The sequence below is a fragment of the Gymnoscopelus braueri genome (assembly GCF_963280865.1).
Source record: "Gymnoscopelus braueri genome assembly, chromosome: 13".
NCBI lineage: Eukaryota > Metazoa > Chordata > Actinopteri > Myctophiformes > Myctophidae > Gymnoscopelus > Gymnoscopelus braueri.
Window position 1 is genome coordinate 31,663,663 of NC_137615.1, and position 26,850 is coordinate 31,690,512.

The window sequence follows — 26,850 nt, forward strand, 5'->3', positions numbered from 1 at the left end:
TTTTTGCCATTTTTTACATAGTCTAGCCAAAGCTGAAAATAGCCGATCTACAAGTTCACAACACATTGCGCTGCAACGCGTTGAGAGTGTGTAGATCGACTATTTTCGTTGTGTGACACCCACGTGTAAATAAGTATAAATCAGGCATAACTCCAAATCTAACCTGTAAACATAACCTCTAAATATGTAATATTAACTATAACCCCTACCTGAATCTTTTGCTAACTCAAAACAATATTTTTTCTTCTTAAACGTAAAAAACTATTTCTCTTGTGAGGAATGTCTATTCCTCAAATTCTATACACAAGTACTAGTACACACACACACACACACACACACACACACACACACACACACACACACACACACACACACACACACACACACACACACGCGCACACACACGCACACGCACACGCACACACACAGGCACGCACATGCACGCACATGCACTGCACAAACACACTCATTGAATCCACAGATTAGGGTTATCACACATGCAAGACTAGCGGCAACGCATGCCGCGACATCAGACGCATCAAGCTCCACCCCTTCACTCGCATACAATGGAAGTGAACGAGAGGCAACTCTTTCAGTCATGCACGTCTGACCGTAAACCTGGCACAAGCACACATACTGTATACCGTCATGCACATTTGCGCTGACATACTCATAGACAGCACCTTTTTCATGAAATATCCATTTCTTCCGATACATAATGTTGTCATTTCATTGTCTTATTTGTTTCATCATTACCAACTTCCGTTGTCTCATTTCTTAATTTCCCCCATCATCTTGTCACCTGGCTTTTGCACTCATCAAGATCATAAACTCAGAAGTAAGTTATTTTCATTCTATATCTCCCAAAGCCTCCACTTAAACCCTATGTTGTACGATGGTGTCGCTTGACGATTTGAGCTTGTAGATCTGCAACAGCATCGCACAACAAGAGCTTTAAGTGGTTAAAATAAGTTCTGGATTTGCAGCTTTAAATGACCTTATTGTATGTGCGTCTCCCCCCAGTGCCCATGTGGGCTATAGGGGCCATCGTGGTGGTGGTCTTAGCCCTGGTGGCCTGCATGAGCTTCTGTATCTATAAGAAATGCATCAACAAGACCAAAAAACCCAAGAAGGTCCGCGAGAGGAAGGGAGGAAAAGGGCGCAGGAAGAAGAAGGACGGAGAGGAAGGTGACGAGAAAAAGGTGATCAAGGGCCAAGGAGAGGGAAGAAGAACATGGTTTGGTTAGAGATGCTGCTGGTCTCACTTTAGTGTATTTATTTATATTTTAAACCAATTTGTTTGATCAATTGTTATGATTCAGGAAGGTGAGGAAGGGAAGGAGGAAGAAGAGAAGGAGCAGTTGGGCAAACTGGAGTTCACCCTGGACTATAACTTCACTGAGAACCAGGTGCCTCCACACACACACACAAACACACGCACGCACACACGCACGCACGGACGCACGCACGCACGCACGCACGCACGCACGCACGCACACACGCACACACACATACACACACACACACACACACACACACACACACACACACACACACACACACACACACACACACACACACACACACACACACACACACACACACACACACACACACACACACACACACACATATTTATTTATGTCCACATAAACAGAAGTACAAAATGTACAAAGGACATAAACACTGCCAGTGCAGTCAGATAAAGGGAAAACAGCCAGTTACAAAGTGCATGTAAGGCAAAGCATTGTTACATACAAAACAAAAGATACTTGTCGAACACAGCGGACAACAATCATGGGTAAAGGAAACAACGCCTCCTCCAAATTGAGCGGCTTCCTATAATAGCTGATATTGAGCAGTACCTTGCTAATTGTTTAGCCCTCCTTTTGGAGAGGCCGGCCATTTGAAGTCCCCTCACAACCAACCTGTGCACGTGTCCTAGACTACCAAAGATAAAAACCAAAAGTTTACATCTGTGGCCTAGCTGAGAGATGGTCTGCTCTAGCTGATGATATTTTAGCACTTTGGTTATAGGAAGGCTTCCTCTAAGCTGTAATCAAAAGTACAGCCGACCTCGAGAATGAACACCTCCCTATGGTTTTCATTAACAACAATGACATACACACACACACACACACACACACACACACACACACACACACACACACACACACACACACACACACACACACACACACACACACACACACACACACACACACACACACACACACACACACACACACACACACACAAACAAACACATTAAAACACTCATCGTTGCCTCCTGATCCTGCTGTCTAACTTCTCTCTCTCTCTCCAGCTGGTAGTAGGTATCCTCCAGGCAGAGAACCTGCCGGCCATGGACATCGGTGGTACCTCTGACCCCTACGTCAAAGTATACTTGCTGCCGGAGAAGAAGAAGAAGTTTGAGACCAAAATCCAGCGCAAGAACCTCAGCCCTGTCTGGAATGAGAGCTTCGCTTTTAAGGTCTGTTCAGTTAGGAGTTATGACTAATTGACGCTTATAACAATACCTGCATTTGTCATTACATCTTCACGTTCCTTGCTGTCTGCTTGTCTTTACTTATTGGTCTCTCTATCTTTCTCTCACTCACACTCTCTCTCTCTCCTCTCTCTCCCTCACCCACCTTTCTCTCTCTCTCTCTCTCTCTCTCTCTCTCTCTCTCTCTCTCTCTCTCTCTCTCTCTCTCTCTCTCTCTCTCTCTCTCTCTCTCTCTCTCTCTCTCTCTCTCTCTCTCTCTCTCTCTCTCTCTCTCTCTCTCTCTCTCTCTCCAGATCCCCTACGCCGAGCTGGGAGGTAAGATTCTGGTGCTGCAGGTGTTCGACTTTGACCGTTTCGGTAAACACGATGTCATCGGTGAGATCAAGATCCCCATGAACAGCATCGACATGGCTCAGCCCATGCATGAATGGAGGGATCTGGACGGAGGAGAGAAGGAGGAGGTACTGTACGGAGAAGAGCTTTAAAGACATCATGAATGGTCATAATGGCGATATAATTAACAATAGATGATGTTCATCCGCACGCAGCTGGTAATCATTATAGAGACACTGTTGGTCTGCTCTGTTCTGATTCTAATTCAAGATGACGGCTGGATGGATCCTTACAAACATTCTCGTTTTACTTAAAACGTAGAACTAAGTATGTATCTGAAAATAATTGAGGGGACTCAGGGGAGAAATAGGCAAGTCAAGTTATAAGTGTAGTGTATATGCATAATATATACTCTGTTCTACAACCATGTTGCTGCATGTCAGCTACTTTGCATGTATCACTACTGCTAGCTATGACATCCAGTTGTATGTTGGTTACTTGTTCACATCATTTTATGAATGTTATTTAGTTCTATGCTATTTGCTTGTCCACAGATGCTAGACTTTAATATTTACCCTATCATTTATTGTTTGGGTTCATGCCATTTATTCTGATCTTGTACTTTAATAAGTTGCTTGTGAATATTTCAAGTGAAGTAATGCTTTGATTGATTGATGCGCTATCCAACTTATGACTCACTAAAGATAAGGCGTTAGTCAGTCAGTCTGTTTGCCCTCCAGTCTGTGTCTGTGTTTGTCTCTCATTCACTCTGTCTGTCTGTCTCTCCCTAACAGATAGAGAAGTTAGGGGACATCTGTATTTCTCTGCGTTACGTTCCGACGGCTGGTAAACTGACCATCAACATCATGGAGGCCAAGAACCTCAAAAAGATGGATGTCGGAGGACTGTCAGGTTAGAACGCACGCACGCACACACACACACACACACACACGCACAATATTTGAATATAGGTGAACAGAACAGATATCACAAACACAACCTAACATGAAGTGACAACAAACAATAACCCGACAAGGACTGACTGGAGAACAAGACAAATATACACATGAGGTCTGAGACACACACACACACGCACGCGCGCACGCGCAAACACGCACACTATCTTTAATTGGCATGCATATTCATAGCTTAATTTCATTTCTTCCACTCTTTCTCTGTCTCTCTCCCTCCCTCTGCCCCTGGTCTCTTTCTCTCTATCTGTCTCTCTGTCTCCAGATCCCTTTGTTAAGGTGGTGTTGCAGCACAACGGGAAGCGTCTTAAGAAGAAGAAGACAACCGTCAAGCCGAACACTCTGAACCCATACTTCAATGAGAGCTTCAGCTTCGAGATCCCCTTCTCCCAGATACAGGTAAATGCCAGCCAGCCAGGGGTCTGTTCTATAATCCCTACCGTTCCTCGACCTTCCATACTTAATACCCCCGTAGTATGACCCTTGTGCGATGGCGTATAAATTAATACCCTGTAGTATGACATTGTTGCTCGCCAAGAAGAACTGATCTACAAGCTAACAACTTATGACAATGCAGCGTGTTGTTAGCTTGCAGATCAGTTATTCTTGGCAAGTGACACCCTTGCGCATTGGCGTATAAATTAAAGCTGCAATGATTCTCTCTTTCCCCATGCAGAAGGTGCAGGTGTTGATCACTGTGTACGACTACGACAAGCTGGGCAGTAACGACGCCATCGGCAAGTGTTGGATCGGCTTCGGCGCCTCGGGCGTCGGCCTGCGCCATTGGTCAGACATGCTGGCCAATCCAAGGCGTCCAGTGGCCCAGTGGCACATGCTGTGTAATGAGGAGGAGGTGGATGCAGCCCTGAAGGCTCCTATCCGCTAAACACACAAACACACACACACACACACACACACACACACACACACACACACACACACACACACACACACACACAGTAGTCCTTAGTTACAGTTCAATGTTAATCTCTGTATCCTGATTATTTTATTTCCTCCCTATGGAATAGCTTTAGTTGAATGTTGTTACAGATACCGTATCTGTCTTTGATGCTGAATTGAATGGAGAGCAGTCTGTGGGTAACCTCATGGTCTGTGATTGTAAATATCTAAATAGCTGGGAAAAAAATTAAATGGTTTAAAAAAAAAACTCATTCATTTATTCTTACTGTTATTGACACGTGCACAGACACTGTTTGTATGTATGTATGTACATGTATGTATGTGTGTGTGTGTGTGTGTGTGTGTGTGTGTGTGTGTGTGTGTGTGTGTGTGTGTGTGTGTGTGTGTGTGTGTGTGTGTGTGTGTGTGTGTGTGTGTGTGTGTGTGTGTGTGTGTGTGTGTGTGCCTGCCTGATTTTTCACACACAGACAAAATCTGATCTACAAGCTCACAACTCATCAAGGAGCATAAATTAAGCATTAGAGAAGAAGCGAGAAGAGAGAGCAGAGAGAGCAGGGCACTGCCAAGACAGTGAGAATTCATGTTGCAGCAATTCTCCAGTAGAGGGAGCCCAATACACCCCTATGTAGTTCATGTAGTCTCATGTTTCTGGTGGGCAGTACAACTCCCCAGGGTGCTGGGGATGGGGGGCATGCTACTAGTTCTACATACTTACACCTAAAAACCTATCTTTGAAATGTTTTGTAGTTTTAGAAATATTAAAAGTTCAGGAAATTGGAAGTCAATAGAAGATTTTGGTACCTCACAAACATGACATTGCATGAACTTGATGGGTTATTTCCCCAAAATAATTAAAGGCACTTGGCTCATGAAAATGTCAAAGTACTCCAGCATTGAACTATAGGAGACCTGGGATTTGAACATGGAATCTCTGTGCTGAGAGCCTGATCATCAGACCACCAGACCATCGCTCAGTCACTCCCAACAGATATCTCTTGTATTGTTGAAGCGCTCTTTTGTATTTTAGCCTTCAGTTAGGTAAAGTTGAAAAGCAATGAATAGGAGGACTGGGATTCATTTTTTTGCAATGGCAGATTCGTCTGGTTTCCAGGCTAGTCTTTTGGTGGTTTTGAGTTGTTCTTTTGTATTTCATTTTCATTTCAGAGTGCTCCAGCAATGAACAATAGTAAGACTGGGACTTGGACTCTCCAAGCTGAAAGTCAGACCATTAGACCACCACACCATCATTCAGTTATTCTCAATATGTGTCTCTTAGCACTCTTGAAGTCTTCCGTTGTATGTTAGAGTTCAGTCAGTAAAGTTTAAATACTCCAGCATTTAAAGCTGCATTATGTAACTTTCCTGTTCGACCCCACATTTGTCTTTTAGTGCTTTTGAGTTCATTTGTAATTTAGCTGGCAAAACGTTAGAATACTCAAGCATTTGGTTCAACTACGCATCTGTAGCTTGGGACTTGGCAATGGAAACTCTCTGCTGAAAGACAGAGTATTACTACATCATTACTCAGTCAATGACTTAGCACTTTTGACTTATGTTAACATTGAATAATTCACAGCACTTTTGCATTCAACCACAGTAGGTCTGGGACTTGAACATGGAAATCCAGTGCTGAGAGTTTGAGCATTAGTCCACTACACCATCACATCTTTGATGTATAGAAGTTGTCTTCTAGTGTTTTTGAAGTGTTCTTTTGGACTGGCCAGCAAAGACCTTGACCAATGACCTTTTTACACGGTTTAACATCATACTATGTCATTGGCCCATTTGTAAATGGAAGCATATAGGTGAACATTCAGTGAAAATAGGAAAAATTTGACCAAAAAATACAAGATCTATAAGTTCACAAGTTTGTGAGCTTGTAGATCTGCTTTTATTTGTATATCGTTGCTGTCGGGCATCTGGCGACCTGTAGCATTGGGTCATTGGTCTGTCAATTAAGGGTAGATCACCACAGAATAGAGCTCTATTGTGTGTTTCAAATGCAGCTGCCTCACAAAACCACAGAAGAGTGATCTCATGAGTTTCATTTCAAAATGAGATATTTGGTGTCTGATAACTGGAAACAGTCACTGACATGAAAATCACACTAGTACAGAGTATATGTTTGGTGTTATCTGAGCGCTTTCACTGTTATGTTATAGGATGTAATGATATGTTGGCTACATGGGAAATAAGGTGTAGTAAACAATAACAATACTATTATATACATATTTAATGAAAATTATACTTGACTTTTATGTATTTTATGCCACATCGCCGATTTCATACTCTGCAAGTCATTTAGAATAATACAAATAAATGTTAAAATAATTAAAAATACTTATTTAATAGAACCTGAACCCACTTGTGCATCGTAAGTAATTAATAATGAAGAATTAACATAACACAGTGTCAAATTAGCTAGATTAGAGGAAAATTTATTTTAAAAACTATTTTTTTTGGCGCGCGCGCTCTGCATGCGGGGGACCCCCTCTAGCCTCAACCCAGATTTGCGCCGCTGCTCTGCACCACAGTTTTACTAAGTTGGTTGGTTGGGAGGGGATCCGGACCTTTGCCTTATTAAAAAAAAATGTTTTGGACCTTCAAGATTTGTAGTTGAGTACCCCTGATATACAGCCTGTTGGCAGGCTTCACTAAAGCTATGCTTTTGAAAAACAAATAAATGAGAAGGATATTTTATTCCCCCTTTTTCTCAGTTGTCAATGTGCACAACGTCAACTTCACCTTCCCGCAACCCCACTTGTTGCCCCCACCCATAGTTTGAGAACCTCTGGTGTACTGTACATACTACATACACATACAATCTAACTCAAAATCCTCTCCGAGATTGAGTTTTATTAATCAATACATTCTTATAATTTAGCATTCTGCAACATGCAGTGACCATGGACAGCTGTGGACACAACATTCATCTGCTTTCTTCTTTTTCCTCATGTATTTGTATCTCTTCTTCCTTTTTCTCCTTCTCCTTCGTAATTACTTCCAGCGTCCGCCCACCTTTCCTTTTCCATGGATCTTTTTACTGTGGGAGGCAGGAAGAGACAGATATAGATGGAGGAAACAACCCAGACGGTTATCACCGTAGGTTTATAAAAACACAAATTGCCTCATAACAAAGACATAAGTAAATTTGTTGAGGTAGCATATAATGTGTGCATCTGCCATGGCTACCCACAATTTTTGGGCGTGTGAGATTCTGTTGAGCAACACAATGATCTGTTGAAAAGAACACGAGGAGAAACATTTAAGTTAGATTAATAAAAATGTACATTACATTACATACATTCTGACAGCATGGTAGAGAGAGAGAGAACGAGGGAGAGAGAGAGAGAGAGAGAGAGAGAGAGAGAGAGAGAGAGAGAGAGAGAGAGAGAGAGAGAGGAGATTATTGAAGAGTAGAAATGAAAAGACAAAGATCCTGAGTGGGATTCGAACGCAACTATTGATCAGTACAGAAAATTGCTGAGTCACCAAAATGGAGTCCAGTACCTCATATTTCTGGTGTTTCATGTGTTCTATTAAGTCAAACTTGTCCGATTCCAGCTGATAAATACAGTTCCACATCTCTTGGGCGCGTTGCCTAGGAGACACGTACAGATTATAATCTGGTCTGGAGTGTTGATTTAACTCTGTACCTGCAGGGTTGCATTTGTATATTTTTATATAAAAATGACTATTTTGATCAAACACATTTTAACCCCATATACTTCTTTGACCAGAGTCTTGACCTTTTTTCCATCTACACCAAATCTCTTCTGCATTTTTTTTTCACCAAATGTGATTCTAGGGTTCATGTGGTTAAACATTTGAAGCTGTGACCAGGAGTGTCCATAATGCTGCTTTAGTGTCATTGGTTAACTGCCTGTGGTGCGATTGGTTGAGACTGACCTAAGTTCATCCTCCCTCAAATTGTCGGCGGCCAGTGGCTGTCGTCTGTCAGCCAGTGTCTTCTTTTTAATCTCTCTGCCTGTCATACGCTTTCCTCTCTTGGATTCAGCCTGGGAAGAGACCACACACACACAGACACACACACACACACACACACACACACACACACACACACACACACACACACACACACACACACACACACACACACACACACACACACACACACAGTAAATGTTTTGGAAAAATCTTGCAATATGTTCAACATTTTCACCTATAATGACACGCCTAAAATAGGGATGCCAGGGTGAAAGTGCTTAAAGGACCACTTCACCCATTTTCAACCTATCTTCATATAATTGGTCTTCACTAATGCTCATGATAAAATGGTACCATTTCCCCCCCTACTCACTCTGTGTCTCATAGGAGGGCTGTGGACACTTCAGAAACCTGACTACCAGTGACATCATCTTTAGGCAAGTTTTTTTTCTTCAAACCAGATAAAAAAAAGAAATCTATTTTATTAACGCGAAAGCAATGGCTTCCATTATAGCATACTAATAGCATGGATTCCCCATCGATGATGTCACTGGTAGGCGGGTTTCTGAACTGTCCACAGCCCTCCTCTGAGACACAGACCGAGTAGACCAAAATGGTACCATATTATAATGAGCATTAGTGATTAGACCAATTATATGAAGATAGGTTGAAAATGGGTGAAGTCGTCCTTTAACTTGATGTTGATCACTGAAGAATCATGCATTCAAATTTCACACAATTCCACAACAGCAGCGGCAGTAAACTGACCTTGGACAAGAAGCCTCCGAAGTTGGCTCCCATGTTCAGAACCTTCTTCTTCTTGGCGTCATCATCAGCCTTCTTCTTGTCCTCCTCGTCCTCCTTCCTCTGACGCTCCTCCTGAAGGATGGGAGGAGAAAGGAATGAACAGGAACAACTTCAATTCAACATTTACTTTACTATTTGTATATATGTATGTATGTATGTATGTATGTATGTATGTATGTATGTATGTATGTATGTATGTATGTATGTATGTATGTATGTATGTATGTATGTATGTATGTATGTATGTATGTATGTATGTATGTATGTATGTATGTATGTATATATGTATGTATGTATGTATGTATGTATGTATGTATATATGTATGTATGTATGTATGTATGTATGTATGTATGTATGTATGTATGTATGTATGTATGTGTATGTGTATGTGTGTGTGTGTGTGTGTGTGTGTGTGTGTGTGTGTGTGTGTGTGTGTGTGTGTGGTTGTGTGTGTAATATATGTATGTGTGTGTGTGTGTGTGTGTGTGTGTGTGTGTGTGTGTGTGTGTGTGTGTGTGTGTGTGTGTGTGTGTGTGTGTGTGTGTGTGTGTGTGTGTGTGTGTGTGTGTGTGTGTGTGTGTGTGTGTGTGTGTGTGTGTGTGTGTGTGTGTGTGTGTGTGTGTGTGTGTATGTGTGTGTGTATGTGTTGTGTACACTACCGCAATCCTGTTCTGTCTGTCCTTCTCCTTCTCTGTCCTGACCCTCTGGATCTCAGCTCTCTCTGAACGACGATTCTCCTGGTGGAGGGAGAGAAGGAGGGAGAGAGAGAGCGAGATGGAAGAAAACAACAATGGATCAAATAAAGGAAGGAAAGACAACAGGACCAAGGGACACATTTGACAAATATATATATATATATATTTTAAAGATGTATTTTTGGGCTTTTATGCCTTTATTGACAGGACAGTAGGCTGACAGGAAATGGGGAGAGAGAGATGGGCAGTGACATGCAGCAAAGGCCGTCGGGATTGGGACTCGAACTCAGGACACGCTGTCAGGCTACACTGAGCCTAGGTGCCAAATTTGATAAATATTTAATCATAATTATTGTTATTGTTGTTATTATTAGGCTATTATTATTATGATTATTATGATTATTATTATTATCAATAGTAGTATTCTAAAGATGTTGAACTACTTTTTAACCACTTTCAACCTGGTGTGTATTTTGGGCATGTCATTATAGGCAACATTTTTCTTCTTTTAAAATCAAGCATATGAGCATTTCTGCATTATGCGATAGCATCTAATTATCAAACAAGGAAAGGAACTCACGATACGATCCTTCAGGCCGATAAGCTCCTCTTCTTCCTTCTTCCTCTGCTCAAAGTGAACGTCGATCAGTGTCTGGAGCTCACAAAAATCCTTCTCCATGCGCTTCCTGTGGATGTCCTGAAAGACAAAGGGAGGAATTAAAGCGTAATTAAAGAATGAAGGACAGAGAGGGACAGATGTCACGTTTGGGAAGGAAGAAGGGAGGGGAGAGTGAGTGAGTGAGTGAGTGTGGAGGGTAGTGGTTGTGGGAGGAAAGTGAGGGGATAGAGGAGGGTGATACAGGGACACGGGACAACAGAAATGACAGAATGACAGAATGCAACATATAAGATATAAGGAAGACCAACAAATCTCTTCTGGTCACTCACATCAAAATCAACTCTGTCCCCCTCAGGTATCTTTAGAGAAGCCAGCTGGGGCATCAAGGGTCTATGGACATAATGAAAGAAACGGAAAACTTATGAGACAGCTGCAGAATAATGATTCAGACAATCAACAAAACTTTCCAGTTGAATTTTCATCAAGCGTGTGTATACTAAAAGAACAAACAATAAAATCCTCATCAAAAGCTCAAAAGGTATAAGATATCAAAAAGGTACATGCTTAAGTCAAGTCCGAAGGTAGCTGAACATTTAAAAGTTGAAATGGAGTAAGTTAAAGCATGTTGAAGTAGTAGAGCTGCAAATTTGCAATAAAAAATGTGTTTGAGAAAAGCGTTAAAAAGTTAAAGGACGACTTCACCCATTTTCAACCTATAAACATATAATAGGTCCTCACTAATGCTCATGATAAAACTGTACATTTTTTTTCTAGTCTGTGTCTCATAGGAGAGCTGTGGACAGTTCAGAAACCCATCTACTGTACCAGTGACAACATCGATGGGGAATCCAAGCTAATAGAAACGGCAGGCTTTATATTCCTGGAAAGTTGCAATGCAATAATAGAAGCCATTGTTCTCGCGTTAATACAAATCAAAATAAAATGTTTTAAATCTTGTTGAAAAAGAAAATCCTGCCTAATGATGATGTCACTGGTAGACGGGTTTCTGGTCCTCCTATGAGACACAGACCAAGTAGATTTTTTTTTTACCATTTTATCATGAGCATCAGTGAGGGCCTATTATATGAAGATAGGTTGAAAATGGGTGAAGTCGTCCTTTAAATATTTCAAGTACGCAATTATTTTCAAAAAGTTGAATAGCTCCCGGCTACCGAACAACAAAAAATGTAACGTTTTAAACTTTGAAGGGGGTTTGTTGCTGGAAGTATGAAGGGCAGAAAAAGTGGGTATAGTAAATAAATGGTAAAATAGCCTGGAAAATAGTGCCTCCATATAGTGCCTTCGTTAAGTGATAACGGATTGTATTTTTGTACATGTAGGAATCAGCAACAAACTGATTCCTATACACGAGAAAGATGACAGAAAACCTTTAAGGTCATTATTTCACATCTTCAAAACTGGCATTGAGTACCAGGGCATTGTTTAAACAAAGCCAGCTAACTTGTGTTGCTGTCCCTGTGCTTGTCTCTTCAGGTTGCATCAAGAATTCAGATTTCTCCGACATCATTATGCAACGTAAGGCATTAATGTAAAAACTGGAGAAGACACCACTTAAATGCACCACTCGCAGTCAAACATGAAAGCTAAGAGGACAAGTTGAACGTACTTGGGCTTAGGGCGTTCCTCCTCTGTGAAAGAGAGAGAGAGAAAGGGGAGATGGATAAGAGAGATGGGAAGAGAGCAATAAGAGCAGAGTGCAAGTGAGAAAGAAGAAATGAGAGAGAGAAGAGAAAGAAAATAAAGGTGGGAGAGCAATGGAGAGAAAGGAATATATGAATAAAATGACTCAACAAAAGTATTTATGTGAAAACCAGCTGGCAGTTTAATCCATCCTAGATGATCCTGTTCAGAGAGACCAATGAGTAAATGTAAAACAAATGTAAAACATATCATGCACATTAGTAAACACTTTCAAGTTAACAGATTTAAGAGTGGGAGACTATATGAGATTAACATACGACAAAGTAAACACAACTTTGAAGAAAAAACACAAGGTAATACAAGTAAGCAATAACAAGTGTAAGTAAATAAGTGTGCCCAAAAAACAGCATCAATATACTGTACACAGGCATTGGTGTAGCGAATTACCATAGCATATTATAATTTAAATAATTTAGACTAAAAATAATCAGACCATCTGTTGGGTATGTTGGATAATCACTGAAGGAGGTACTAAAGAAAAGGCCATATACATGTACATACAGTATGTGGATTGTACACTGTCAGACGTTTTTGGCATTTTGGTCTGAGGGAGGTGCTAGAGGAAAGGCCATGGGATCACCAAAATCTGTACAAATTCCATGGCAACCTAGCCAGCAGATTTCAAGCTATCTTGGTTGTGAATACACAACCATTATTACGTTTATTAGATGCAGCTCTAAGGTCAGCCTTATGCAGGCTGCTATGTTTTTAGCCTTCTATTTTAACCTGAACTGGAAAACAACATCAGTCTAGGGTTTCATGCCCCTTTAATGTCAATTACTACTAGTCCCTACTGGGCACGGGCAGTTTTCAAAACCTGCCTAAGCATGACACAGTCAGGGTCGGCCACTTTCTCATCACTCCTTTGCTCCACAGGAATAATGCAATTTTTTGAAAGGCTTTTGGGACAAAGTACAAAGAAAAGTAGTAGAGCGCCGTATAATGTGAGTGAAACACAATCGCTCACCTTCCTCCTGGGCATCTTGTTCTGAATGGCCACCCAAAGAACGAATTGATGGAGGGAGAGAGGGAGGATACAGGAATGGTGGGATTATGTTAGTGGTTGGTAAAGAAGGGGAGGGAACGAATAGATTAAGGGAAGGAGATGAACATACCACAATATTTTGGATTTACACAAACTATAGACACATTAGAAAGATTGAATGCTCATAATTAACTAGAAGAAAGGAGGGAGAGGCAGAAATTGGTGTGGAAAGGTTGAACAGAGAGCTGCATTGCATATTTGATGCTACGGCACATCAACAGCAAGCTCAGATACAGTACTATGATGTCTCATGATGCTACATGAAGGGCCACACAATTGTCTACTAATAACAATTACTAATGTGAAGCACCTTGTATTTTTATTGTGCACACATGTAATTCGGCTTTATACAGTTTGGAATCATGGATTAATATATTCTGTTAACCTGATTTGTCCTGTTAACCTCATAGAATTATAGTTATTCCATACTTTATTTATAAATAACCCAAATATTGTGAGGTTCATTTTAGTTCAACTATCATTGAGCTTAGAGCTTAAATATTCTCATCAGTTACATAATTGCCCTAAAATATTAATAACTGGCAGAACGATTCAATTGGGGGAGAAAATTGTAAATGGAAAAAAGATACTGAATATTGTCTGAGACAGTCAATGTTAGCCTACTGGTGGAGAGACTGAACCCTCAGGTAAACACACTACCTCTCACCTTCCTCCTGGTCGCATTCCTCTGCACGGCCGGCCCAAGAACGACGGAGGGACAGGCGAAGGACAAATGAAGGTTGGGGATGAATTAGGAACATTTAAGGAAGATGGGGAAACGAAGGGAAGAATGAGACAAAACAAAGAAGCAAGGAGGAATGAAGGACATACAGCAAGACAATTAGAGGAACAAAATAGAAAGGAGAAGGCAGACAAAGTGAAACAAACAAAAAGAGAACAGTAAGGAGAAAGAAGGATAAGAGAAGGGTGGAAGGGATGAAAGGAGAACGAGTTAATGTTATAAAGCCAGCAAGTTCAGAAAACTACAATTTCCCATCAAGCAATGAAGGGCCATTCCATTGATGGCTAATGCAGCAGCTAGTGCAGGAAACATTATGTACAAGGTCAATGTACATATAGTGTGTAATCACAAATGTACATATGAATCAAATGCAGCATTACTGGCAAAATCAACTCTACAGAATTCTAATAAAAATAAAAAATAAAAATAAAAATATATATATATAATAATATATATATATATAATATATAATATATATTCCAACCCACTGCGTTTACCTTCTTTACAAAGATTGTTTCCACCAAGACAACTGCGGACCTGCCAACCTGCCATGTCCCCTCTGCCCTCCAGAAATGATGTAATTGACAAAGCCAGTCCCTCCCATCCTCTCTGTTATTAACAACTCCCCAGTGGTACCATTACAAACCAGTGGTGTAAAGTAACTACGTACTTGTACTCAAGTACTGTACTTAAGTACAATTTTGAGGTATTTTTACTTTACTAGAGTATTTCCAATTGTCTATACTTTTACTTCTACACCACTTCATCTCAGATGCGTTGTGAGCTTGTAGATCTGCTATTTTCAAACATTTTAGCTTTTACTTTTGATACTTTAAGTTCATTTTGATACCAATACTTTTGTACTTTTACTCAAGTAAATTTGGAACACAGGCCTTTTAATAATTTAATAATGAGTCTTTTAATAATGTGGTATTGCTACTTTTACTTAAGTTAAAAAAATAATGATGTCATTGACAAAGCCAGTCCCTCCCAGTCCCAGCATCCTCTCTGTTATTAACAACTGGTGGTACCGTTACAAACTTCAAGGACAATGGAAAACGTAAAAAAAATCTAACTCTATATATATATATAACTCTCATCCTGACTTGCCTACAGGGGTGGAAGAAGTACTCAGATGTTTTACTTAACTATTTAAACCCCAGCATCCGTATTTTCATGCCAATACCTTTGTACTGAAAATAGCAGATCGACAAGCTCACAACGCGTACGCTATGAGCTTGTAGATTTGCTATTTTTTTACATTTTTGAAAAATCTTGAATCATTAAAAAAAATAATAACACAAATCTTTTCGTCTGGGGGTCCCTGGCACAAAACATTTTCAGATGGGGGTCCGCAGCCAAATACATATAATTTTGGGGGTCCTTGACACAAAAAAAGTTTGAGAACTAGCCTACTGACTTGTAGAATCAGTCTTAATTGATGGCAAGCTAAGCTAGCCACGTTGAATGTTGTTGTGAATTTCATAACTATATCAGATTATGACTGATTCCCACCATTGGCATGCAACAGTCGTATCGACAGCAGCTGATGGCGACGAGCAAGGCACGCCTCATGAGCCTCAGGCCATAATGTCTGCATTGTTGTTCAGAAGCGTGCACTGCAACATGCTGCTACGCCACACCGGATAAAACTCCTGGTTGTTAGTGGGTCCTGTCGATAAATACAGTGTGAACTGAACTGCCTAAGATCATAAGAATATCCTACCTGGATCCTGTTTTAGGGTGAATTTCCCCTTTAAAAGAATTAGAAGCATTAGCGAGCAATGAGAAAAATAATATATATATATATATATATATATATATATATATATATATATATATATATATATATCTGTGTTTAATTAATTAATTTATCCCAATGTAGTTGAAAGACAATACCTAGGTTGTATCTCAATAGGACTCTATGCTGTAATAATACACTCAGATGAATATAAAAATAAATCTGGTTGTTTTAAATGTTTCCAAACATGGTTTGACTGCATTCTTTTCCAGCCATCCCAAGATATTGCTGTTTCTGTATAAACATGACTTGATGCCCTATAAAAGACACAGGCGAGGTACAGTGGGATTTTAAGCCAGTTGAAAATGGCACAGCAAACTGAGTTCTCACTCTACCTTCATACTCTTGCAGCTCTTATAGCCGGGACGAGCACAGTTTCAGCCATTGTGAAAGCAGGACAGAAGAAACATTGACAGGTGAGAGTTAATGCAGCATACTGTAGCATATTAATCACTGTTTTGCAACAAAAACAAAACAACAAAAAAGATGGGAACCCCTGAGTTTGTTTCAGATTCTGAATATGATGTGTGGAGTCAACAGTAATGCATATTTCCCTTCCTTTGTTTACACTTACTGGTGAGCCCCAGGGAGCTCACACTTCCCTACACTTACATTTTAGACATTTAGCTCACGATTATACCCAGAGCGATTATTATACCCAAAGTAAGACAATTTACTGGACTACTGGACACCCAGAGGCTTCCACTGCAGGTCTTGGAGGACGACATGCTCCCTCTCCTCCTTTCTTACCTCCTGCATCTTCCTCAGCCTGCTCTGCCTCTTCCTCCTCTTGTATCTCTGTGTCTTCCTCTGGCTCTGATAAAAAGAGAGAGTGAGAGAGGGGGTGAAAACGCAAGCAAAAAACTAAAATGAGACAGATTAAGGAAATACAAAAAGTACACTAGAGAATTGCTCAGCAGAGCACAGACCTCCACCAAGGGGACAGTTTGTCTACAAGGTTTAGTTTAGATGTAGTTTAGTTTAATGCACACTATACAACGGACAATTACATTGATAATAAAAATAACAATAAAAATTAAAAAGTGCGCTTCTCGGAATGCAAACATTGTCTCCGACTCTCCGGCCTGGCAGAGACAAAACTTATCGTAGTTATGGTGCAGGAGTCCTCTCCTTGTCAAACAACACACAATGGGCAATATACTATAACTTATTGATGCATGAGAGATGATGTGACCAGTGAATCAGTTCTTCTTGGGCCCATGATAAAGCTTTTTTCAGTATCGTGATGTGATGTTAAGTTAATCTGTTCAGATGTTATGTGCAATTATGTGAAATGTCACGCCCACTGCCACGCACCATTTCTACAATCAGCATATACGGTTAACCAGGTGAAGATATTACTACAGTGCTACTGCTAATTGTTTTGAAAGCATTATCCGCATGCATGGTCATAGACACAGTGCTCAAATACCTTTGAGCACAGTCTTCTACATGTGAAAGACAAAGTGAGTGAGTTTGAGAGCAAGAAATGTGAATTCCATATAACTTACCCTCTGTCTCTTCCCTAAAGTCACAGAGGAGGAAAAGAAAGGAGGACAAAATGTGTCATTTATTGCCATTTTTATAAAAACACTGAAATGGTGGTAATAAGAGAGCATTGTACTCACTCGTACTCCTCTTCTACATCTGACATGGCTGAAACAAACAAAAAATCATAAATCCAACCAATAACATGAAGAACTTTGGTAAAAGCCCAGTCCAGATCGGCGAGAATCTGGCTGGTCACCCAATTGGTCACCATTGTCAAGGCGGTGAAACAACAGCCCCCTCCCAATAAAAAATATTTTGGGAACCCCCGAAACCCCCCACAGTTTGAGAACCAATTTGGTAAATGGTACCAGAGCATCAGGGCCTGATGGAGCAGAGGCTCTGGGACAGTTTATATTCATAGTTTATAAGACTCCTGAACTCAAAACTGTGACATGAGGACAGTGACTCCCAGACACCATCACACATTCAGGCAGAAACACATGTGCATCCATAGTATTAAAGGACGACTTTAACCTGTCTTCATATAATTGGTCCTCACTAATGCTGATGATAATATGGTACAATTGTTTTCAAAATAATCAAAACTGAATGAGGCAGTGTCTGGAGTTGATAGAGCAGGCATTAACTTCTTCAAGGCTGCCCTCCCAGAGCTCATCAGGGTGGACCTCCCGTTTATCCGTTCCTGTCCGTTCGCCTTCTTCTACCACACCAGCCGTGCATTTGCCTCCACACTATGCATAAATAACAACACACACACAGTCTCTCTCGCAGGTGACACCTTCTTGGCAGGGATACAAGTCAAGAAGACTGATGGAGCATCAACAGGTGAGAATGTGACAAGGGTTAAAGAGAAAGAAAGAGAGAATTTCTCTCTCTTCCCTGTATCACTCTGCAAGGACTCTGCAGAACTGGACCCTTGGTGAATGTGAAGTCCAAAGTTCCCATTTTCTAGTGTTTGACCACTTTTCTCTTTTTCCTTTTTCTCTCCCTCCCTCGCTCCTACAGTACCCAGAGTAGATTAAATAGATTCATTTTTGACCACTTTGAGACCTTCTAGATCTATGTGTGACCTTTGACATGCTAACTGTTCCATTACTGACACAAGTTAGAGTTTTCTATAGTTTGCTAATGGTTCATTTACATTTTGGGGGGTAATTCTAAGAGCTGAGAGAACTGTGTTGAGTGTTCTTTAAAATAATAACATTTTGTTGACATATTGCATTTGAAAATTCATCACATTTAAGTCCCTTAATGTCCCTCTTTTCTGTCTTTATTCCTGTTACTTTCCCATCTTCAAACCAGAGTGGGAATTTTCCAAAACAGAAAAACACCACAATTAGATTTTTTTTCTCCAGACAAACAGAGATCAATTAATTGTAAGCCCATGTCCGCATTTAAAAATAAAAGTCCCTTAATGAAACTCTCCCTTTGTCCATTGTCTCCCTTCTCTCAACCCCCCAAGCTCTCTCCATCTTCTGTCATCTGTAACAATTTATAGCATCTCCTCGTTGACTGGGTGAATTTATAGCGATGACAACTGTCATCGGCTGTCCTTTCACTTCCGTCCTCGCTGTTGACTAGCGGGAAATTCTATTCCATTTAAATGGGGATTGGGGAAACAAACAGGGGGAACCAAAACAAGGCGGCTCCGCCAAACCGGAACCCGCAACTTCCGTAAATATAATCGCTTTTTTCCCCCAGTTGGCCTAGACCGGATCACACAGGCCTTTAATAACTAATACCAGGCTTTCCTCCGAGGTGGAAAGACTGGTGATGCGAGGTTACATTGGTACAGTAACTGCCCAATAAAACCACCATCTCCTACTGTTGGCCACTGAGCAGCTGAGTAAAGTGCCTTGCTCAAAGGCAATTTAAAGTTAAATTAACTCTGAAAAGTGCAACAATTGACCTACTGTACGCGGGTCGATTTATATACTTTCAGAATTAACACTCTTGAGTTATTTTTTCTTGTGGCGTAGAGAGGAAGGGAGTAATGGAGAGTGAGAGGGTAATGGATAGATGGACAGAGGGTGTGTGATTTTGTGGTTTTGTAGTGTTTAGAGAAGTTGTCAAAAAACACATATGTGGAAAGGTTGTGGAAAATATACCAGTTAAAGGTTATATGCTAAATAACTTGTTTTATTGAAAAGGTTACACAGTATGACTATAACTAACTAATGCAGGGTGCATTTCATCCCATGGGCGGGGCCATCGGTAATGATCCATGAAGAGCTTAATGGAGAGAGCAAGACGAGGCAGAGAGAACGAGGGGATTTGGGAGAAGAGTCCAGTTACACCAGCACGCGCACACAGGCATTAACTGGAGCATTGTAATGGGTTAATTTTAGTCCAGGGTGCTTTTGAATGTTTGTGTAAGAATGCTTAGAGTGTGTTAGAGTGTGTGTGTGTGTGTGTGTGTGTGTGTGTGTGTGTGTGTGTGTGTGTGTGTGTGTGTGTGTGTGTGTGTGTGTGTGTGTGTGTGTGTGTGTGTGTCGTGCTGTGCCGGTAGAGTTGTGGTGTAATGGGTTAACGAGTCCATCACTCTGGCATCATTCTAACTTCTCTTTTAAGTTCCATCTCTGCTTCCTTCTCCTTTTTTCTATTCATTAATTATATTCCTCTCATCTTAATTTGCTTGGGCTCACTCTCTTCCCATCTTAAATTTGGTCTCTCTGCCTTTCCTATCCCTCAGCTTTCCCTATCTTCTCTTCTTCTCTCCTCTCAGGAACAGAGACTCTTCACTCTTGTGATTTACTCTCAATTCTTCTCCTTTGTTTTCTTCCTTCATCCCTTCTTTCACTCTTCCTCCTCACACACACACACACACACACACACACACACACACACACACACACACACACACACACACTATCTGCATACTGGACACAGGCAGGTACAGTATGCAAGCTTGCATGCCTGGATGCACGCAGACACGGACAAATATTTGCATATGCATCAATGCACATGTGCAAAAACATTTGCTAAACATTGCTACGCATAAGACCGTTAGATTAATCACATGCATACGTACACACACACACACACACACACACACACACACACACACACACACACACACACACACACACACACACACACACACACACACAGGTTTGGTTCACTCCACCTTCTTTAGCTACAGTATACAGTATGTGCTCAAGTTAACAGAATTTAATCATACACACAATCACACTTCTACATGCAAAAAGTACACAAATGATATATAGACCACAGACACGCACACAAAATAGGCAGACAAGAAATGTCTCCCAATCAGAATAGTACAAAAACTTTCCCAAACAGAATAGTTTTTCTTTAAAACCTCTACTCTTTGTAGTTTTCTAAGACAAGCGTTTGTTGGGGACTTTGACCTTTTGATCACTGGTGATGATCTCAAAGCACTGGCAGAGACTTTGTCTGGCATGCCCCGTAGATGACTAACTAGCCTAACTGAACAACTAGCTGCCTCGCCCATGACAGCCATGCCAGTTTCTTTGGTGAATATTTTACTTTCGTATTTGGGGTCAGAAGCTATCCAGCTTTGATTGGGATGTCCACTTCAGCTAATCTTGAAAACAAATAATCACTAAACACAATAATTATACTGTGCAGCCCTTTTGAAAATGTCTTGAAATATAAATGTTGCCCAGATTGAAAGCCGACATCCAGGCAGAATTATCACAACGAACACTAGAGTGCACAAGTGGGCAATTCCTGGGTTTTGATAATTAGGCACAAATGTGATTATTTTCTTTTTTATATTTTTTGCACATTGTCAAATTGTATGTACTTACTACTGAGCAAACCTTCCAGACTTTTTCAAGACTTTCACCAAAATGCCGGTACCGAGCACTTACTAGGGTTGAATATGAGGAATATAGGATATACAGTATAAGAAAAAGGTGGATTTATCCATCATCTGTCTCACTCAAATTCCATAGAGGTCGAATCAAACATATATATGGAGAATTCAATTCATTCTCCATATATCTGACAACAGTATAGCATCTGCAAAATCTCTCAAGGTTGTTTCAGGTGGAAGCTAGGATCCCTTTTTGAATAAAACAAACTAAAAGATTACACCGGAAAATTAAGGTGCCGACAGCAAAAAAGGCAAATATTTAGTGGGCTTAGCTTTCGGTTATTTTTTTTTATTTTATTTTTAATCCACTTCAGTCATGAAGGAATAGATTAATAGAGATGAGGCAGGTTAAAAACACTTACAAGCCTCAAAACATCTGATACATTAATTATGTCAACAGGATCACAAAATGCTAGTGTATGACCGGAAGGTTGCTGGTTTGAATCCCTAGAATGGCTGGGTGAAATGAACAAGAATCACCCTCCACTCTGTGCCAGTGACTAATAATGATGCCCTTGTGCAATACACTTGCACACACTCAACACAGAACATGTAGCAAGGAAAACACAGAAAACAATGGCAAGCAGAAAGAATGATGGGCAGACAGACAGACATACCTGGGGTTAAGGTGTGAGTTGCTGCCCTGTAAGAGATAAAGGCTGAACAGCCAGACAGACTGACAGAGGAACACACAAAAGAATGGTTATTGTAGAAGCAATAGGAGCTTTATACAGGGAGAAAGGGGTAGGTACTGTGTGTGTGTGTGTGTGTGTGTGTGTGTGTGTGTGTGTGTGTGTGTGTGTGTGTGTGTGTGTGTGTGTGTGTGTGTGTGTTTTGAGCATCTGAGTATGCATGACAAGAATAGACGGATCTGTGTGGGTATTGTATCGTTTCCCATGAGTTCTGTGTGCGTACATGTGTCGTATTGGACGGATGATCTCATGTCTTGTGTGTGTGTGTGTGTGTGTGTGTGCGCGTGTGCGTGTGCGTGTGTTTGTTGTAAGAATGATTCTGTGCCTGTGCTTAAGTGCATGTTAGACTAATAGACACATTTCTGATAAATGTGCATACTGATGGAAAGATTGTCCATATTATGCAGATGTGTTTTAAAACAATCAGTGTTGATTGAACAATTCTTCATGTGTCATTGTGTCTTGTAAATATGAATCTGTGTGTGTGTGTGCGTGTGTGTGCGTGTGTGTGTGTGTGTGTGTGTGTGTGTGTGTGTGTGTGTGGGCTGGGGGCCACGGCTGGATTAGGTGCACAACAGTGGTGCAGAAAGACAAGCATCACCCAGGATTAAAGAGAAACAGAAGGATGACCTCACCGAACAAATGCAGGCGTGAACAGCACAGGTGGAGTGGGGGTTGACAGACCAGAGGTGGGTGTGTGTGTGTATGAGTGAGAGAGAGCGAGAGAGAGACCTAGAGACAGAGACCTAGAGTCTGTGGTAGGACAAAGACAAATTTCATGAGATTGAAAGAGACATGCGTACAGTATATACTGTGCTGGACAGAGTACAGTATACAGGCTATGGAGGCAAAGATAATGGAAAGAGGGATAGAGAAGGGGAGGTCTTGACTATCAGAGGCATATACAGATAAGACAGCATAATGAAGGAGATGGGAGATGGAGTGAAAGGACCCAGGGGGGTGAAGAGAGGGAGACGGGGATCAAAGAGGAGATAGGGATCAGGCGTCAGACAGATGGACGGATGAGTAGTGCACATCCCGAAATAGAAGAGTGACTATTTCATTCCCGGTTTCCATGAAGGGCTTCTGCGCTTCACAGAAGCACACACACAGAGACAGACAGACAGAAACACATATAGACAGAGAAAGACAAACAAACACACCCACACACACAGAGATAGTCAGATAGATCATGGGTTTTCAACTGGTGGTCCGTGGACCACTGGTGGTCCGTGAAGGTATTGCATGTGGTCCCTGACCATGCATTTACTAATGTAGGAAAGTGAAGATTTGTATTTTATTTTATTTTATCGTCCACTAGTTGAGAAACAGTGCAGTAAATTACCTGGTGACGTATGATGATGTGTCAATGTTGTCAGTTACTGGGAAGTCGGATGTCAAGAACTTCCAAAGAAATTGGAAGTTTAGAATCTTGTACCGGAACAAAGCAAAGCAAAGCAAAGCAAAGCAAAGCAAAGCAAACATTGTACCGGATTGCATGGTTGAGTCACCATTATTAGGAAATGTTCCCATAATCAATCACATGTGTCAGGTTGCTCATACATATGAATCAGTTAACATGAGTTTAATATGGAAGGTTAAGAGAACAGAATAAGGGCAACCATGGGAAAGGAATAGATCAGTGGTTCTCAATCTTTTTGGAGCTCTGGACCACTAGCATATCTCAGTTAAATAATGACTGTTAAGGACTTGATTTAATTCACCTCGAATTAACAAATTAAATTAAGCCATATAAAATATATTTCATTTAAAGCTTTTTCCCTATACACTACGCCCATATCCCCCCTCCCAACACAACAGTGGTCCCCAGGTTGATTCTCAGTCAGGGTGGTGGTCCCTGTTTCATAATCAGTTGAAAACCCCTGAGATAGATGATACTAATATGATCAGTTTTAGATTACGTTTAAGACATTCCTGGAGTGGACAGACAGAGACATAAAGACATGGAGAGATACATGATCTCATTCACAAACAGGATTTGAACCTTTGCCATCGCAAGGAGGAGGAGTTAAGTCTCTCAGCTGCTAATGTGATAATCACTAGCTAAAATAATATTGTGTTTAGGGCTCTCAAAGTTAGCATGCTGGGGGGTCACAACAGAGTGGATGACACTAACAACCTAGACGGGCTGGTGAGGAAGGCAGGCCGGGGCTCCGTCGTAGGGAGGGGGTGGAGGAGGTGGAGGAAGTGGCTAAGGTGTGTACAGCGAGGAAGCTGGACACCATCATGGCAAAACCCAGTCATTATTAGGAAATGTGCCCATATAATCCATAGACTGTAAAAAAAGAATGGACAAAGCGAGGCCATTGGTTTACTTTCTACAGACCGTAAATGAAGCCGATTGTTCAAGAATTTAAAATCCGCCATCTTTCAATATCGCGTCATATCCTGCGCAATGCAACCAGACCATTATTGGTTGGGTAGCTTGTCAGTCAAGAGCAGGGGCGGGGAATGAATGTTATTGGTCGTGTAGCTTGTCAATCAAATCATCCCACCCCTCCTAGAGCATAACATATTTTATCGTAAATGTTCTAATAAATGGGACCATAATTTACCAAAACGCATATCATGATGATTGAAAGGAGACTTTAAAATAGCTACTGGAAGCATATAGTATTTATGACAATGTTTATTAAGGTAAGAAAATCAAGTCTAAAGTTCGTCAAAAACCCATCCGCTTGCATTAAGATAAATTCTTTCTGCCACCAGCAGGGATAAAACAGCTAAACTACAGGCCGTTCATTTAGTCTAGGACCTGGCTAAGATATGTATGCACTTAATTTAGGAGAGATTATCTCAACTGTTCTTGGCTAATATGACCCCAAGGAACAACTTAGGAACTATGAGAAATTCTCTATCCGGGGCAAAATACTCGGAAATGACCATGCCCCTTTTAAAATGACCGCTACTTCAAACATGGCTCTATCTTCTAAACCAGGGGTCTTCAACAGGGGGTCCGGGACCCCTAGGGGGTCCTCAGAGCTACTACAGGGGGTCCGCCAAATCTTTGTGTGATAGGATTACGTTTTCTTTTACATTAACCACTTGAACCCTAGAATTCCTTTTCTGAGGGGAACATTAGCCGAAAATAGCAGATCTACAAGCTCTCAAGGCGTTGAGAGCTTGTAGGTCGGCTATTTTTGGCAAAGAGGCTATAGGTGTAGAGGGGAAAAAGAGCAGACTACGTTAAAAAAAAACTTTTATCTGAAACACAATTTTATACAATATAGAGTAGGGGGTCCCTGCTTCATCTCTCTCTCAGCTAGGGGGTCCATGGCCTGAAAACGTTGAAGACCCCGGTTCTAAACCGTTGGAGCTACAGATTTTCTGAGGTGCTCAAAATCTTCACAATACTCATGTTTAGTGAAAAATTGAAAAGTGTAAAATGTCAAATTTTATATTTTATTACAGAACAGCTAAAACAAACGGCTAAAAACTGTCAACTTATTACAGTCCAGGGCCATAAGAATATTTTTGCGTGAATCAATCTAAAAGCACCAAATGTGTCCCAGATGTAACCCAGGGCATGCTCTAATGATGTAGCAAGAGTATTTCGCCCCGGATAGAGAATTTCCCCTAAGTTGTTCCTTTTATTAGCCAAGAACAGTTGAGATAATCTCTCCTAAATTAAGTGCATACATATCTTAGCCAGGTCCTAGACTAATATGAACTGTCACTCCTATTTCAATTCAATTTCAAAGCAGGAAGCTGTACCCTTGATATAATCGCATGTGTCTGCTGATAAAGTAAAAGAATGGAATAAGGGTAACCGTGGGATAGGAAGATTAGTGGTTCTCAACATTTTTTTTAATAGCTCTGGACCACTTTAAGCATTTCAGTTAAATAATGCCTTCGCTTGATATCATTTGTTGCACGTAGTATCGTTAAACGAATAAAATCAAGCCCTTAACAGTCATTATTTAATAATTTCAAGCTTTTTCTCCCACACCACGCCTATACAAAAAAATAATCTTACATTTGATGGACTTATGACATTTTATTTAAACATATTTTAATACATTTAACAAAAGGTATTTTATTCATGCATTTACATTTTTAAATAATTTCCCATGGACCACCTGCAGGCCTAATTATACCACATGGACCATTGCTTGAGTAACAGTGGGATGTATAGACATGGGATGCATAGCAATCTTTTTATTTCTTTTAAGATTTATTTTTGGGCTTTTTTTTTTTACTATAATTTTTATCCTACGATTTTGTAACCCATTCGTTTTCACCCAGTGCCAATTCCCTATGTAATCCTGGGCGCTACACTTCCTCTGGCTTTTTTATGCCTTTATTGATAAGATAGTAGGTTGACAGGAAATGGGGAGAGAGATGCGGAGTGACATGCAGCAAAGGCTGTCGGGATCGGGACTCGAACCCGGGACGAACTGTCAGGCTACTTTGGAGCCTAGGTGCCTTGACTGCTAGGCCAGCGGTTACGGGCCATGCATATCAATTTTAACCCATATCCCCTCCCAACACAACGGTGGTCCTCAGGTTGATTCTTAGTCAGTGTGGTGGTCCCTGGTTCACAATCAGTTGAAAACCCCTGCTTTAGGGTATAGTTATTGTACCGATTGCACTGTGGACACTGTCACCTTTCTTTGCATTGGACTGATTGTACGGTTTGACAGACAACT

The 26,850-nt window shown here is 40.9% G+C and overlaps 2 protein-coding genes across 7 annotated transcripts in view; one reads left to right on the plus strand and one right to left on the minus strand.

Moving 5' to 3' along the window:
• Window positions 1-4,699, plus strand: part of syt5a (synaptotagmin Va) — a gene marked incomplete at both ends in the record, with an annotated part of 5,531 nt that extends 832 nt beyond the window's left edge. Inside the window, 7 exons of the mRNA XM_080447919.1 lie at window positions 1,024-1,202; window positions 1,323-1,409; window positions 2,327-2,494; window positions 2,803-2,970; window positions 3,637-3,754; window positions 4,079-4,212; window positions 4,490-4,699. Coding sequence (XP_080304045.1) covers window positions 1,024-1,202; window positions 1,323-1,409; window positions 2,327-2,494; window positions 2,803-2,970; window positions 3,637-3,754; window positions 4,079-4,212; window positions 4,490-4,699 — 1,064 coding nt within the window. The remainder of the gene's footprint in view (window positions 1-1,023; window positions 1,203-1,322; window positions 1,410-2,326; window positions 2,495-2,802; window positions 2,971-3,636; window positions 3,755-4,078; window positions 4,213-4,489) is intronic.
• Window positions 4,700-7,570: 2,871 nt separating this feature from the next.
• On the minus strand, window positions 7,571-17,633 carry tnnt1 (troponin T type 1 (skeletal, slow)). Of its 6 annotated transcripts, XM_080446155.1 has the most exons (13): window positions 16,865-16,888; window positions 16,450-16,467; window positions 14,232-14,259; window positions 13,494-13,514; window positions 12,432-12,453; window positions 11,134-11,194; window positions 10,766-10,882; window positions 10,150-10,227; window positions 9,451-9,561; window positions 8,644-8,753; window positions 8,245-8,335; window positions 7,931-7,971; window positions 7,571-7,777 (listed from the first exon to the last, which is right to left on the minus strand). In XM_080446155.1, exons 1-13 carry the CDS (start codon window positions 16,871-16,873, stop codon window positions 7,732-7,734), a joined length of 753 nt encoding a protein of 250 aa, XP_080302281.1. In that variant the 5' UTR covers window positions 16,874-16,888; the 3' UTR covers window positions 7,571-7,731. The 6 variants fall into 6 exon arrangements, with proteins under 6 accessions (XP_080302281.1, XP_080302282.1, XP_080302280.1 ...); XM_080446156.1 differs by lacking the exons at window positions 14,232-14,259; window positions 16,450-16,467 and adding an exon at window positions 17,626-17,633 and having other exon boundaries at window positions 16,865-16,930; XM_080446154.1 differs by lacking the exons at window positions 16,450-16,467; window positions 16,865-16,888 and adding an exon at window positions 14,811-14,869 and having other exon boundaries at window positions 14,239-14,259.
• Between the last annotated feature and the right edge of the window lie 9,217 nt (window positions 17,634-26,850).

Bases quoted from the DNA above. Each gene is read 5' to 3' on its own strand.
- tnnt1 (XM_080446153.1), bottom strand. From the start codon at position 14,332: ATGTTCCTAATTCATCCCCAACCTTCATTTGTCCTTCGCCTGTCCCTC. The intron at 10,228-10,765 runs GTGAGTTCCTTT...TCCCTCCACCAG, and splicing joins TCGGCCTGAAGGATCGTATC to GAGAATCGTCGTTCAGAGAG. The intron at 8,336-8,643 runs GTCAGTCTCAAC...CGTGTCTCCTAG, and splicing joins TTGAGGGAGGATGAACTTAG to GCAACGCGCCCAAGAGATGT.